Source organism: Eublepharis macularius, chromosome 6 (genome assembly GCF_028583425.1).
Source record: "Eublepharis macularius isolate TG4126 chromosome 6, MPM_Emac_v1.0, whole genome shotgun sequence".
NCBI classification, from domain to species: Eukaryota; Metazoa; Chordata; class Lepidosauria; order Squamata; family Eublepharidae; genus Eublepharis; species Eublepharis macularius.
The window spans coordinates 106,473,153-106,489,464 of NC_072795.1; the positions used below are offsets into that span (position 1 = coordinate 106,473,153).

Here is a 16,312-nt window from a genome sequence, read left to right on the forward strand (position 1 = left end):
TGTATTATGAAGGGAATGCAAGACTTGTAGTTGTAGTTGTAGTGTGTGATTTTTTATATGTTGTTCCTTTCCTTTCCCCTTGTTCTCCCTTTTTCCCTTTTGTAGTTTTTTGAGTTTAGTAATTAAAAAATAAATATATATATATATATTTTAAAAAAGTAATTCTGAATATATATATATATATAAATTGGCTATTTGAAAATATGTGTATTAGAGACAGAATGACATATGTGCATAGTTGTTGGGTTAGAGTGCTGAAAATTCAAATGGTTTCTTCTTGTCCTTCCGAAGTAATAGACAATCAAGTATTATTATCCTGATAACACTGACAAACATATGAAGCATATCTATTAAACTGAAATCAAATAATCAGTAGAAATTGATTCCAGGTCTTGTACATATCTTGGCAGAAATATGACAAAACTGTATCATCATTGCATATTTAACCAGCTTTGACATCAAACCATAAGGTCCACATCTCAATAAAAATGGCTATGTAATAAAGCGTTTTCTTCTCAGGGAATTTTTGATTCTCTTAGCAGCTTTGACAATCTCTAACACTAAAGAGCTAGTAATGTCTGTGATTTGAGCTTTAGTTTGTCTGACACCAAGATTAGTTTGTTTGTTTTTTATTCTCTCAGTAATGTCAAAATACAAAGAAGATTTGGTTTGGGGCTTTTTTTGTTCAATAAGCTTCGTATGATATCATGAGGATTAGGTGTTCATTTTGTCATGGGAAAGAATCTTATTTATCTAGTTGGGTAAATCTTATGGGGAGAGGGGGAATTCCATTGTTGAGGGTGCTTTAAAAAGTAATTTATGCACAAGTTGTACAACTGCAAGTCCAGGTGGAGCTTTCTTTAGAGATTTTTCTGGAGCATTTTTATTTTGTGAAAAGGCAAGTCTCTTTTCAATTTTAAAGCTGTTCCACTCTACAGAAGTAGAAGATACTGCAAAAAATCCTCACCTAAAGAACAAGCTATGCATGCAGTTATTTTTTTTAGTTGTGTCTAAATTGTTTCTTTGGATGATAATCAATCTTAGCTAAAGAATGCTGATTTTTTTTTACTAATTAGATTCTATGATTCAGTATAAATAACAACAATTTATATTTTCTCTGCAGCCTAGCAGATTGGATCCAAAGTTTTCCTTCCACTCACTGAGGAATCTTCCACTCATGTCATGGAAGGAGGCTTCCATTCTGGACTGGAGCTCTTCCATTAGTTACAAGGGAATGGAAAGACTCCTCTTGTCCTATGAATGGAAGGGTATCCTTGGATCAAAATTACAGCCTGAATTTTATGAACATCTTTTGAGATACTTAGAATGTGTGAGAAATTGGAATGATTATATACTTACCAGTTAATCACTCATTCCCTTAATATCATAACAGCAATTAAAAACAAAATATGCATTATTTGTCTAAAGAGTGCAAAATGGAAAACAGTAGGAAAAGTGTATTTTGTACTGAGCTACTGTCAGAGGTATAAATGAACAGAAAAACAGACTTAGAAAGTCACTAGAAAAAAATAACTTTGGTTATTCTTGAGAATGTTATTAAAACCTAGAATTATACTAATCAAAATCGTATCCAATCATATTAAATCATGTTTTGAAAAGTAGTTTAGTCCAGAATGTTATAACACCTTTTCTCCTTTTAACTTCTCTCCTCTTATAGTAGGTACTAACCAAGGTCCTTTTTGTTATTTATTTAATTTAGTGTTTCATATAGTAAGGCAGGAGGTAATTAAATTATTTAGTATTAAAGGGTAATCGTTACAAACAACAAGAAAAAATCAGACCTGCTCTTGCAGCTACCCTTGGTATGTCCGTAATTATTAATTCTGTCATCTAGTTGATGCTACCACATACAGACGTGGTCTTAGGTAAACCAGTGGCCGTCTCCCTGAGGTCATCACAAGTGCTAGCTCTTGGAACATAGATAATTAACATTCCATGCAAATTTGTAAATTATTATTATTTTTTTCTTTTATACTTTTCATTTCTACCACCTAGGGCTACTGGCCCCCTGTTGAGGGCAGGGGATCCCCCATTCCCAGCCCCTACCACCTCTCACCTAGCCAACAGGAAGAGGTGTGGGAATGGAATGCTCCTGCGTTGCCTTGGAAATTATGACATTCCTGGTGTGACGCAGAAGCAATGGGTTATGCCAGGGACAGGTTCATTAAAAATTGGCCCCAAACACTAAATTGGGGGGGGGCAATTTTTACTGAATCAGCCCCCATCATGACCTATCACTTCTGCATTGTGCCAGGATGACATCATTCCCAGTGAAACACAGGAGCATTCCAGAGCACATGCTCACCTCCCCTGAATGACCACCACCACCTGAAGGACCTGCCAACCCTAATAGCACCTTTCTTGTTGGGACTCAAGAAGGATTACAAGTATGATGAAAAGTGTTTATGGTATAATAAAATATATGATTAAAAATTGTACCTGTGAAACTCGCTACCTTTTCATAAAATATTTGTGGTTTGTTTTCTTTCTTCCATGCTAGTATATCTAGTTAACTTTTCAATGGTTGCAATATTATATGCCCTTTAAACAGATCTATAACATAATTTTATAAATAACCTAACAGGGAAACTAATAGGTCTGGATATTTAAATTGAATCTAGTAATTGCTTTAACAATCTTCAATTGTTTTCCCAATAAATTGCAAATTGGAGGCAAGCTGATTACCTGTGCATGTAATTTGTTTGCTACACAGTGCATCTCCAGCATTTCCTAAATTTTCTGGTGCTTATAGATTTTCTGGAGTTTATACGAAGTCAAATATCATGGATATGACATGAAGAAAAAAGAAGGCTAACAAAGCAACCAAGAGTGTGTGGTCCATTTTCTTATTGAAGCCAGGCAAACACTCCATTCTGGGATAGATTGAAACATTAAGTTACTCGAAAAGTTCCCAGTGGACTGCTGTCCTGGAATGGCCACTGGTGGTAGGAGCAAGCTCAAGCAAGTGGTCCAAGCATGCTGGCAGTGTCATGGGGGCTCCTTGGCTTGGCCCTGGGCCACAGTGTCAATTCACAACATCACTAAAAGCTAAGGTTGCAGTTCCATTTTCACAGCAGGGCCACTTGACTCAGCTTACTCCCAACCCGATTCCATTCTAATAACTTCTCTCATACTTAATATTACCAGCTTTTACATCAAGCTGCAGCAAATAATTTGATTATTGTATTTACATATGGGAGGAGTAGTTAAAAACTATTTGGGAGATAATGGAAGGAGTTTATGTATGAGGAAAATGTTTGTTCTGCTTGGCAGAGCTTTAAAGGCTTTGTGGACTTTGCATTTTCACGATCACCAAAATGGAAGGTATTAAATGATTTTAATATCCGTTAAGCTTTAGCCCAGCAAGCTGCATGCCCACAGAAATCACGGAACAAATTAATTATTTTCTTTTTTTTTAAAGAAGTAGCGTTATTAAGCTTTATTGAATATCTGTACATTCCACATATCATCATCATGTTTTTAGATTTTTAACATAATACAACATGCTAAGACATTTTGCTAGCAAATTAACCCCACAGTTATCAATATGAACTGTAATCAACAATTTGTAGAGTTCCAACCTTAACATTTTAGCAATTCCATGTTCACTTTGCAGCATCTTCTAATATGTGGGAAGCTAAGGATAAATATTCTACAGCTCATCTAAAGCAACAAGATGGCTCTTCTTATCAATATATGTAATTCTCAACATTGCCAATCTGTGGACACTTAAATCTAATACAATGGACAAAAAAGACAGATTTTTCTACAAAGCTGAGAAAAAGCCCCAGGTTTGCAGAAAAATCTACAATCTTAAAATAACCATGGGGAGGGGTTTATCACACACAGAGACCCCAAAAATCCAATAGAAACAGTGACTGTAGCTTTAAGAAACAAATGCCCTCAGTGGATGTTGCTGGGCAACCAAAACATTATTGTCAGCCTTAAAACCTTGGTTTCTGTCAGCAAAAAGAAGAGGCAGGGGGCAGGAATCTTTCCAGGGCTGTTTTGGCCTTTGAGGGAGAACTCATTACAGCCAGGCCCAGCAGCAACGGCCAGGCAACTTGAAACCATACAACTTGCATGACTGACTACTTGTTACTGTTCAACAGCAGCCACTCCAGGAAAGCCAGTGAGGTGTACTGAAGAGTTGACAGGTCTCCCTGGAAACTGGCAGGAGATTGGGAGGTGGAGACATGGGGGTGTCCATAAAACATCATCATGAGGGGGGCTAGAGAGTGAGTGCATACTTTGCACCAAGGCCAGTTCTTAAGGAACATAGCATTTGGGGCCAATTCTTAAGGAATCTGCCCTGGCTCAAAGCATGAACACACTCTCCTGCCCCCCTCATGCTGATGTCACATCTGTAAGTGATGTCATAGCATCGGGGCATGGAGGCATGCACCTTTATGCCTGGGCTGCATGCTGGTAGCAGATGATCACCAGGCAACTCCTTCCTCCTGTCAATCATGGCAGAGGGCCAAACTGCTGAGACTTTGCCCATCACCAGCAGGCACCTGGCAACCCCAGTGTACAGGTTAGAGTTTCAGACTAGCATCTGGGAGACCCAGGTTTGAATCCTCACTGTATTGTGGGAGCTAACAGGGTCACTTTGGGCCAGTCACACACTTTTAGCCCAACCTACCTCACAGTTGAAGACAAAATGTCCCCATTGTAGAAAAATGAAGTAAAAAATTAATAAATACAGCTAAAATGGGGAGACAGATGAAGATAGGTTGATTGCGGGGAGAAGGAAACAGTAAAAGATGAGGATATGGTGGCTTCCAGGAAAAGAGAAAATGGGGTGGGGAGGGGCTATAGGGGGAAGTGTGGTATCTCTCATAAGGTCTTGCAGATTCCCCAATGAGCAACGGGCCCCAGCTCATCTGGTACCATGTGATGACCTGAGTTTTCCCAAGAAAGACTTCTAGGGGGCAGGGAAGGAAATATGAAGATGGGGCAGATAAAGGTAGGCTGGTTGCTGGCTGGAGAGGCAAGAAGGCAGCAGGTAAAGGAGAAAAGCTATGGGGAGGGAAAGACAAAATAGTAAAGGAGGGGGAAATGAGGGTAGGGCCGGGCAGCGGGGCCGGGCATTGCCCTTCCACAGCACCCCAGTTGGGGCTGGGGGAGGGCAGGGCTGTTGAAATGGGCCACTGCGGAGACCAGGAGCACTACTGGAGTGGTGCAGGGGGCCCTAGAGCACTCCTGTGCCCTCGATTTTGGCTGCTGAGGAGTCCAGGACTCCTGGACTCCTGTGGTAGCACAATGTGCCCTGGAACACTCCTGTGCTCTACAGTACAGAATTGGGCTGGGGGAGGGGGGTGAGGCCCTCCCAAAGCCCTGCCAGCCAGCTGCAATGGCCTCCTTGGGCTCTCTGAGGCAAGCCATGTTGGCCAGGGGGCACACAAGTGCACCTGTGCGAGGATAAGAGGTGCATCATCACCAATACGGCTTGCTTTTTATAAAGTAGGATTTTCAAGAAGTTATTATAAAACCAAGTACTTCTTTCAACATTCTTACAGAAGTGAGCACACAAGCCTAAAATTATTCATGTCAAGGATTACTTAGGCATATATTGATCACGTCTCCTATGCTGGCAGAAAAATGCTGTCTGGTCTGCATTCCCTTTAAACAAATATTAGGATGTGTGACAGATTGGTAAAAGTCATAGTTTATGATTTCTACCATTAAATTTCAATTTCCTTACACTCCCTTGAACAATAAAATGACCATCCAAGCAGAACCCCCTGATGGCAAGGTGTAACATCTCATTAGTGCCAGTATCATTCTTAGATGTTGGTTCTGCCATATAGAAACATGCAGCTCCACCTACTCAAGCTTCACAGTCTAAGTTGTCATATTATAACTGTAGCACTTATCACATGTCACTTCTATTTTATTTTTATTCACTGGAAAAATGGTATCTCGTCTTCATGTCAAGCTACCATACATTATGGTAGGAAAACGACACATGTTGCCTACCTTTTTGTATTCAGAATTATATGGTGATTGATCCTATGGGCCAGTCCTGGTAATGGTAACACTTTACAGTTGAATAAAGAGCTTTCTGCTGATAGCAGAGGACCTAAGAGCCTCTTACCTTTAGTGGATTTATGGGACCAAATACCATGTTTACTCTGCAGGTTCTCCCATTAAACATGTCAGGCATACATACACTTCTACATATCCATTGTTGTGGTGCATAAAATATAAAAGTGGTTGAACACGGTCTAGTTTGTGTGATTAACTCTGCTAGTACACATCTGAGATGCTGCAGACACAGCATTATCAAAATTCATCTCATGATGTTGAACCCCATTCCTTTCAAGCAACCTAATATCTGGAAGTTGTTGGCCTCTGGAACTATATTTCTTATAGTTTATGTCACAGTTATATTGTTTTGGCCAATTTTGTTATAACCTGTTTTTAAAATATATTGTGAAAGTCACAGTGAGACAGAGGGGGGGGGAGAGAATTCTCCACCAATCTGTAGATATTTGTGTGATATTTGTGTCACTTTAGATATGTTGAGCTGTGCTTGTTTGTACTTATCAGGAAAAAATGCAGTTAAAGAGCCAGCTACATATAATTAATTCAGTTACATATAATTAATATAATTAATTAATAGAGCCCCGTGGTGCAGAGTGGTAAGCTGCAGTATTGCAGCCCAAGCTCTGTTCAAGACCTGTGTCCGATCCTGGTGGAAGCCAGGTTCAGGTAACCAGCTGAAGGTTGACTCAGCCTTCCATCCTTCCAAGGTCGGTAAAATGAGTACCCAGTTTCCTGGGAGTAAAGTGTAGATGACTGGGGAAACCACCCCGTAAAAAGTCTGCCAAGAAAACATCGTGATGCGACGTCCTCCTATGGGTCAGTAATTACTCGGTGCTTGCACAGGGGACTACCTTTACCTTTACATGTAATTAAAAAGTAGGGGTGGTGCTACTTCTTCTCCAGGAGAAACAGCTGGATGGAGGGGCCTAGTTCTGCAGAAGGTGTTAGCGGTCAGACTTGTCGTCATGATAGTAAGAAGGCATATGAATATGGCTATGCCATAAGCCCCTCTCAGTATGTGTTTTAAATACAAAATGCTGCCCAAGTCAGGCAGAAATATGGAAGCCAGATCCTGGCCAAGAGACATAAATTTACTAGCACATGAGGTGTCAGGCAAGGCCAGCTTTCAGCCCCCACTCCTCAGAGATGTGCAAAGATCCTAAGACAATAGCATCTTCCTGGAGTTCATGAATTAATCACTATAACACACCCTACCAATCTTCCCTTATCCACCCTCCTATTCTCAGGTGACTCAGCTCTGATAGCCTTACCCACCCATACAACACAAGTTGTCAATCATCAATAACTTTAGTTCCACCCAGGAAGATTTTATCAAATCTTCCCAGTTTATTGTCTTAACCCAGAGACAGCTCACCAGTTCATTGTCTCACCCTGGGGACAACCATTAAGTTATTGTTTGGGGGGCAGAAGATGCAATCTTGCCCAATGTACATTCCACAGTATAATTGGACTATCCTTCCACTATAGTTTTGGGCATGCCCTCAGATCCAGCATCCACCCTTGGACCTCCATCCAGCTCTTCCGCATGAACACATTGGTAGCTCAACACACACTCTTTCTCTTCTGGATGGTAGCTATCACCCAGTTCCTCAAGCTCTATCCAGTTTTCACCACTGATTTCTAGTTAGCTCTGAGTATGTGTGGTGTGTGTTTTGGTGTGCTGTTGATCTTTATTATTTTCAATTAAAAACCCTTTTGATTGAAATATCTGCCTTGTTATTGAAAGAGTTCTCTAGTAGGGACAACCCTTGTATACATAAGTGGAGATTTCACTAAGTTACCCGCCTCTTGCTGCCTCTCCTTGCATGCTAATTTCCCCAACTTGCAAGGAGACCTCCTCATTGAGTAACAAAGGAGGCAAAAGAACAGGAGCGGTTTCAAAGTACTGAGGGAGTTTTGCTGATGCTGTGTGGTTGTCGCTTTTGTTATCTTTCTCTCTTCAACTTGAGAAGATGGTAAATAAAGTCATTTGGATTTTACATGTTTAGCTAGCTGATCTTGAGTTCAGCAGAGTTGTAGGCCAATCAGAACATGTCTTAAAGGCTGCTGGCTTAAAGAAAAGGTGAAAGATAGGCCATTTCCACACACGTTGAATAATGCACTTTCAATGCACTTTCACAACCCTTTTGAAGTGGATTTTTTGTTCCACACATGGAAAATCAGTTTCAAATGTTCACTAAAGAGTATTGAAAGTGCATTATCCAACGTGTGTGGAAGCAGCCATACATAGGCCAGCACAGTATCATGTAAATGGTTTGTACAAAGATGTTAATTCTAATTTTTTTTAAAAAAACAAATACAAAAAACTAATCTAGTGATTGTTCTTGACGGAACAAAAACTTTACTAATCATAATGCAAAGTATGTTAAAAGCAATGAAAAGCTTGATGGGGGATCTATATTTCAGCAAATACTTATTTTCGTTGGTGTAGCAGAACAGCAGCAGAAACCTCAGGGGCAAATATAAGAAAATACAGTATTATCAGTTTCATTCAGGGTTCTAATTTACCATTTCCATTCAGTGTAGGTAGGGTAATGATCCAAACATTGTCAGGGTATACACTATATTCATAAAAATTATAACTGTCTGTTTGGAAGGTTGGGGATGAAACTCTACAGGGCACTTTACCTCATTAAGGTTGAGAAATACATGAAGTTGTAGAAGACAAGACCGTCTCTCCCCATATATTCCCCGGAGGACACTCTGATCAGGGGACAAACAGCTGTTGGTGGTCTCTGGCCCCAAGGAGGCCTGCCTAGCCTTGACTAGAGCCAGGGCCTTTTCAGTCCTGGCTCCCACCTGGTGGAACGCCCTGTCTGCTGAAATCAGGGCCCAGCAGGACCTACTATCCTTTTGCCAAGCCTGCAAGACAGAGTTGTTCCGCCAGGCATATGGCTGAGGCTGGGTCTCCACCGTCCTGAAAAAAGGGGTGTATAAAACCTTAACCCTCCCTGTGAAGGCAGTCCACCATCCTGTTTTAAATGTGTATTAATACACTGTTTTAATGTAGATGAATTTTTTATTGTATTTTAATATGTTGTTATCCGCCCTGAGCCTGCTCACGGGGAGGGTGGAATAGAAATTTGAAATAAATAAATAATAAATAAATAAGATGAAAACACACGTTATCATTTTCCTTACTTTTGGGAATCAGTTTGCAGCCCATTTTCCATTAAGAGTTTAAACTGTGTTTATCAGTTGGGAAAATATCCATTTAGGCATATTCTCTGCCATTATCAATTTTTCTATGCACCTGCAGGGAATTACTTGATATTCATATTCATATACGTCTGTGGACATAGAGCAGGGGTCTGGGAGAGGTGAGAGGGAGAGATAGCTGTGAATTTCCTGCATTGTGCAGGTACTAGATGATTCTTGGGGTTCCTTCCAGCTCTATGTTTTTTTTATGAGGAACACTCATGAAACTGATAGCTCAAAACTTATCCCAGAAAGTTTTGCAATGTGGAAGAGTGTCATGGCACATATGCAGGGATTCCTTAATATACTAAACAGTGTGGAAAGAGGGAGGAATTTTTAAAAGCAATGAATGGTCCCATAGAACTTTTTAGGTGTATGCTACACATGAAATTGTCTCCTAATATTAAGGAAATATTAGTCCTCTCTGCTGGCTTCTTGTATGCCACGCAAATGCCCTCACACTTGCACTCTGGGCCTTAGTGTCATATATGCCTGTCTGCATATCTGCCATGAACGTACTCTGTGTTATGTACTGGTTCTCTGAGGGCATAAGAAGTTTCTTATTGATGTTTAAGACAGTAGGTTATATCACAAGTATTTACTTTCTCTTTCCCAGTGCCTCCAGCAAGTGTCCTTGAAGGCTGGTGGCGGCCAGCTCGAAATGTATGTTTCTTGGGAACTGAGATAATTTCATTCTTTGTTCTGTCTAGCCTAAAGCTTCTCCCAATCACCCCCCTGGCTCTTTTGCACCCAAAACTTTAACGGTCCTTATCCTGATAGTGGAAACTTTATAACTAACATCACCAACCCCATTTACATCACTTCTGCCAATTCAGCTGTCTGAGCACCTTGAACTTGATGGATCTCTAATAAAGTTACTTCAACCAATACACCTGTGTGTTTGCTGCGGAGAACTTGGGGATTCTACCTGGCAAGGACCAACACTTAGTGTCCAATCGTTTAATTAAATGCTGTTATTTAATTAAATGCTGTCATGCCATAGTTATCAATTTGATGTGGCTGAAGAACATGAGCATAATTTTATTCATGATATGGGTTATGGAAGTCTTAAATGTATACGTTCTTGTAAATATGTATGTTTAATCTCGATTTAATATGAGTGTCTGTCTCTGTGGTATTAGAAGTCTTCCATTAGATCCGTGCACATCATTTAAAAGCTTTTGAGACCTATCTGTACTATATCCTTGGTAAAACTTCTTATTTACTGTAGTATCAATTCTGTAGCTCTAGGATATCATTTATTTGGAAGGTGTACTTTGCCAGCATTACTGATGGTTGGAATAATGGTTTAAACATTTCCCCTTCTGCTGTCATATTTACGTATGAACTTAATTTGCTCCTTACTGTAAGCTTTCAACAATAGCATTTTGTAGTTCATTGAGATTAAGTACATCTGATATGCCACTGATACAGAAATTGGTCTAACTGTATCTGGAAAGCCTATACAGAAATCGATTTTTTTACACTGGGCATTCCATTTGGTGGTTTTGTCTTCTCTATACATTGTAAATACCAGGGCTTTTTTCTGCAAAAAGAGGTGGTGGAACTCAGTGGGTTGGTGACACACAGGGCAACTCCCGGCAGGAGGTGGTGCCCCTGGTAGTACATGCACGAAGCACACACACGCTCCCGGGACTGAGTAATGACATCACTTCCTGGAAGCAATGTCATTGTGCAGGGCACAGCCACCCCTGGGAGCGCTCCTGCAAGGGGGGGAGCTTAAATTGCCCTCCGCACGAATGGTGATCTAAAATTTTTAAAGTTTAAATTTTAAAGTTTAAATTGCCCTCTGCGCCAGCACAGTGGGCTATCTAAACTCCCCTCTTGCTCCAGCTGACTGGTGGCAGTGAGCTGGAGCAAGGGGGTGGGATTTTATTTTAAAAACTATTGCACAGGTGTTAATCCATGTGGATTCATAAAGTAACATGTTTGTTTTCTTCTTGTAGAACTTTTCTTGAGTGATAAGAGGTTTTATTGAAGTAACCACATTAGTGCTCACAAATTATTTCTCACTTTATATTACAGTGTACCGACATTCCAGAGCCTCCCTGAAGAGATACTCAGTAAACTTGCTGATGTCCTTGAAGAGGTATTTGCTTTTCATTCTTGAAAATATCATAAGGGCCATAAGTAGCATGTCTTTTGGCTACAGTATTTCAGCTATCACAATATTCTGTTCACTGGGATATCTCTGCTGATGCAGAGTATCTTTTCTGAGATTACGGTGTTTCACTGTTCTTTAAAACAAACTTTAGGAGAAAAGGTCAACTGGCACATGCTTTATATTCCAATTCAAATAAATCTTGTTTTCTAGAGAGGTACAAAAGCAACATTTTAATTAAAGACTATTGACACAACTCTTTGATGTCTTGGCTGTTAACAGTTTTCAAAATCGTTCTGTCAGATCATATGCATACTGGTTGCCTCACACTAATCTCAGAGCTAAGCTACAAGTGATGCCTGACACAGTTTGGACACTTGTCAGCTTTCCTCAAGTTTTGATGGGAAATGTAGGCATCCTGGTCTTGCAGCTGTAATGGAGAGCCAAGCTATAAAACCAGGACGCCTACATTTCCCATCAAAACTTGAGATAAGCTGACAAGTGTCCAACGTGTGTCAGGCGTCACTTGTAGCTTGGCTCTCAATCGCCATTGTCTTTTGACAGCCAATTAGTAATGATGAAGCCAAGTCTCATCATTTGGAATCTAGACTAGCAAAACCTGCCTGTTCCAAATGAAATTCAGACCCACTCTGATTTTGATCCAGTTTGTGATAGGTTGAAGCCACTTTGTTGAGGTAAGGGTAGATAATTGCATAGTAGAGGGCAAAGTCAAAATCTCCATTGCCACCAGGAAGCTGGATGTTTTCTTTAGGCTCAATGAAAACTACTGTTCCCAGACATCCTTTTGGTAATAGAGCATATTCAGAAGCATCGCTGTCTGTGACCTGATGACTTGAGAGTGAGGCATCTGTTATCACTAGACCTCCTTGCTGTCAGTTCCCATCCTTCATTACACAGCATCAAGTTGAGAAGAAGGAGGGAAATGGCAATATTGTAGGGCTGGAAGCAATGGAAAGCAATTTTTGTCTTTTCAAACACTCTAATACACTTTCAGAAACTGTTTTCTTAAGAGGTTTCCATCACAACATTCAATTGCAACTATTGTGTTTAGGGCAACACTGTTTGGATCAGGCAGAGTCTTGCTGGCTCGCACATGTTATGTCCAGTTTATGACTGTGTTGTTGGAAGTCAGCACAGTTTGGCTGCAAAAGGTCCTTCCTTATTGAGCTGCCTAATCTTTCCCTCCAAACTGTTTGCTGATTCAAGTGCGGGCAGCAGAAGTTTTAGATAGGCAAAAGTTGTGCTACCACTGGATTGCTAAGCTGAAATCTATCTACAAAGGTACTCAATTAACAATAGAATGAATATCAGTTAGCTTTTGAAAAGAAGTCTTTTTTCTTCTTCTAGCTTTATTCTGCGAATTCTTGAGCTTTCTTGAACTTAATGCGTGTTCTATTCCCTGTAGGGGAGTATTGTTTTTCTTCATTATTCTTTTGGCCTAATACTTGCTCTCTGTATCTGACATATCACACATCACACCTCTTAGTTGAATTTTGATGGGTTTAATAGAATCTCTCACAATTAAGGTTTAGAATACTAGTATTTTGATGAAACATTTTTAATGACCCTCAGGTCCTGGAGGATATGGAAAGATATGGGTTTTCTCATTCAAAATATATTAAACGCATGTTAATTTCATGCCAAGCAACTTAATGATTTGCCTGCCTAATTACTAGTTTTGCACCTGCAAAATTACATGCTAGCAAGCTCTGCAGCCAGACACAATTTAAAAAGGCCATTAGTATATTGTCATGTGACACTCATGCGTACAACATTCTGCCTGTTCTGATGATGATGGTGGTGATGTATTTTCACTTGTTCTACCATGATTAAAGAAAATAACTCTGGCAACTTGTGCACATTCTTTAAATGTTCACAGAAATATTTTTTAGACTTCTTAGAAGTGTAACTTAAATAATATTTCTCAGTTGTCATTTTCACTCTCTTATCTACACGTGAACAAATCAGCCACATATTAAAGAAAACATTGATTTTTATGTACATTGATTTTTATGTACTGGTCCTCTATTTTCATTTATGCAAAACATAATTTAAGAGCTCTACAAATATAAGAGTATATAAATGCTCTTAACAAAAATAAAAAAGTAAGACATGTACTGGAAGATGCAAAGTTTGAAAAACCAAACCTGTAAATTCTAGAATATTATACAAGCTTTCATGGTCTGATAATGTTTCACACAACAGCCAATCAGATGGTCAGAGAAACATTCTGGGGTTGGAAAGAATACACTTTAAAAAACTTTACTCCAAGGTACTCCAAATTAGATAACTCAAGTGTGCATTATGTAAATAAATGGTCATGGATCTGGGCTAATGCTATATGGTTGTTAAGATTAATTCAGGAACCATTTATATATAATGTATATTGGATTACGCTTGCTGTAGCTTGTTAACCTCTCAACAATCTTTGGTTGGTAGGTTATTAATTGGAGTAAAATAATAGAAGGGAATTTGATGCAGAGATCTAGTGGGGATATTAACAGTAGAATGTAAAAGGCATTTCTTTTCCCATATATTCCCATGCTTTATCTATGGTTCTCAGGATAACATTTCTATAGAAGGACCCTCTCTATGGAATAGGCTTCCTGTAGAGGTGAGGGGGGATGCCATCTCTAAAAGTTTTTAGGAGATGCTGCAAGGTCACTTTATCTGCTAGGGTTTTTAATGAGAAATAGACTTCAGGAATTTGAGTGGGATTATTTGGGGGTCTGATGTACTTTGAATCTTTTAAATTTAAATCCAAATTAGAATTTGGATTTGTAATCTTCCTTATGCAACAAAGGAAAGGCAAATTATAAATATTTTAATAAATAAATACACTAATAAATCTTACGCCCATTTACTTCAGTGGACTTTGGGCCAAGCTACAAGTGACGAATGACACTTGAATGGCAAGTGGATTGAGTGGAGAGCAAGTGGAGGGCAAGCGAACAGGGAAGAATACACTTGCCGTTCAAGTGTCATTCATCACTTGTAGTTTGGCCCTTAGAAGGTTATAACTCCACTTTGGACTGCACTGTACCTGTTACACTATTGGAGAAAGTATGTTGTGATGTAGGAGCAAATATGAGATAACGCGAATGATTTGTTGGGAGGGGCTTATTTCTTGGTGCAAATTACTTGTTTCTCAGTATCACTAGTTTGCCTTCTGAGAAATAGATGCTTTGTTGAGTAGCAAATATGGAGTCAAAGGAGTGTTTTGTCATCTCAATCTTCAAAAAGGGGAAAAGGGATGATCCTGGGAACTACAGGCCAGTCAGCCTGACCTCTGTCCTAGGGAAGTTATTGGAATAGATATTGAAGGTGTCAATCTGCAAGCATCTGATGGACAACATGATGATATGGGAAGTCAGCATGGATTTGTCCCCAACAGGCCCTGTCAGACCAAACTCATCTCCTTCTATGATCAAGTGAAAGGCTGTCAATGTAGTTTATCTGGATTTCAGTAAATATTTTGACAACGTTCCTCATAACGTTCTGATGGGTAACCTGGTGAACTAGTATGGACTGGACTCTAGAAGGTTAGATGGATACAGAACTGGCCAGATAACTGCACCCAAAGAGTAGTGGTGTCCAGTGGAGTGCCATAGGGTAAGGTCCTGGGCCCAGTGCTTTTCAATATTCTTATAAATGATCTGTACAAGGGTGTGAAGGGAGTACTCATTAAATTTACAGATGACACCAAACTGGGAGGATTAGCAAACAACCTTGAAGACAGGGATAGAATTCAACGAGATCTAGAAAAGCAGATGTGAATAATTAAACAATTAATTAATTAAATAATTAAACAATTAAACAAGTGCCAGGTTCTCCACCTGGGTAACAAAAATGTAAAGCATGCATACTGGATGAGGGATACACTTCTGGGTCACAGTCTGTGTAAACATGATATTGGGATATGGATGGACAGGAGCAGGTTTATGTCTCCTCCACACACACCCCTTTCCTTTAGCTGACTCTCGGCTAATCTCAACATCCTGTCTTTTCTGGACATTTTGAGAACTCGGCAGGCCATTGTTTTTCTTTTATAATATTACCAGTCATTTTTTTCAGAATATGTAGGAGGTCCCCAATTTATACAGAGCCCCCATCATTGTTTGTGGACAGCCCCAGTTTACTACTTTCATCGTGCACAAAAGATTCAGCCAGTTTACTATTAGTTATACTTATTTTTTTTCCTGTGAGGCTCATCTTCCTGTTTTGTTTTTAATACTAATGTATTAATTATACATATTGTAGAAATATCTTTACCGGTGTTTCAGAAAAAACAAATGTATTTAACTCAAACAGCAAAAAAAACCCCAAAAGGATTTTATCAGGGTTGCTAGTCCAACAAGAACCAGTAGGAGAGCGTCCTACTGGTACCTTTTGATGCAGGGAATATTCTTTCTTCACAGCCCAGTTTAACATACTCACCACTATACTGCCTCTTAACCTTTACGAACTGCTAGCTGGTACCCAGAAGCAATAGAGCCACTTTAAATTGCCCATTTGTGCAATCCTAATGTGCAAACATTATTGTGCGAATGGTGGCAAAAAAAGACTGTTATGTAATGAGATTGCACCTTGAACGCTGAAACAATTTAAGACGATTTTCATTTTACATACTGCAGTGGATGTGAATTAGCAATTAGTCATTATTTACACGTTGCTTAATAGCAGATATTTTTCAGATTCTTCAGTATAGAAATAGTACCTGTCCATTTACCAAAAGGATTTTAAAGTCTAAACTAGTTGCTTTTGTGGGTTTATATATATTTTATTGCTATCTATATTAAAGGAATTAGGCTTGGTTTTCTGAGATGGAGTATGATATTCTGTTGAGGCTCAGTTGCCTTATTTGTAAGGCCATCTCGC

The 16,312-nt window shown here is 39.5% G+C and overlaps 1 protein-coding gene across 1 annotated transcript in view; it reads left to right on the forward strand.

Annotated features, from left to right (window-relative positions):
* LOC129332771 (cGMP-dependent protein kinase 1-like) overlaps nucleotides 1-16,312 on the forward strand; it is a 692,061-nt gene that overhangs the window by 614,133 nt on the left and 61,616 nt on the right. Inside the window, exon 5 of the mRNA XM_054984010.1 lies at nucleotides 11,338-11,401. Within this exon, the coding sequence (XP_054839985.1) occupies nucleotides 11,338-11,401 (64 nt within the window). The remainder of the gene's footprint in view (nucleotides 1-11,337; nucleotides 11,402-16,312) is intronic.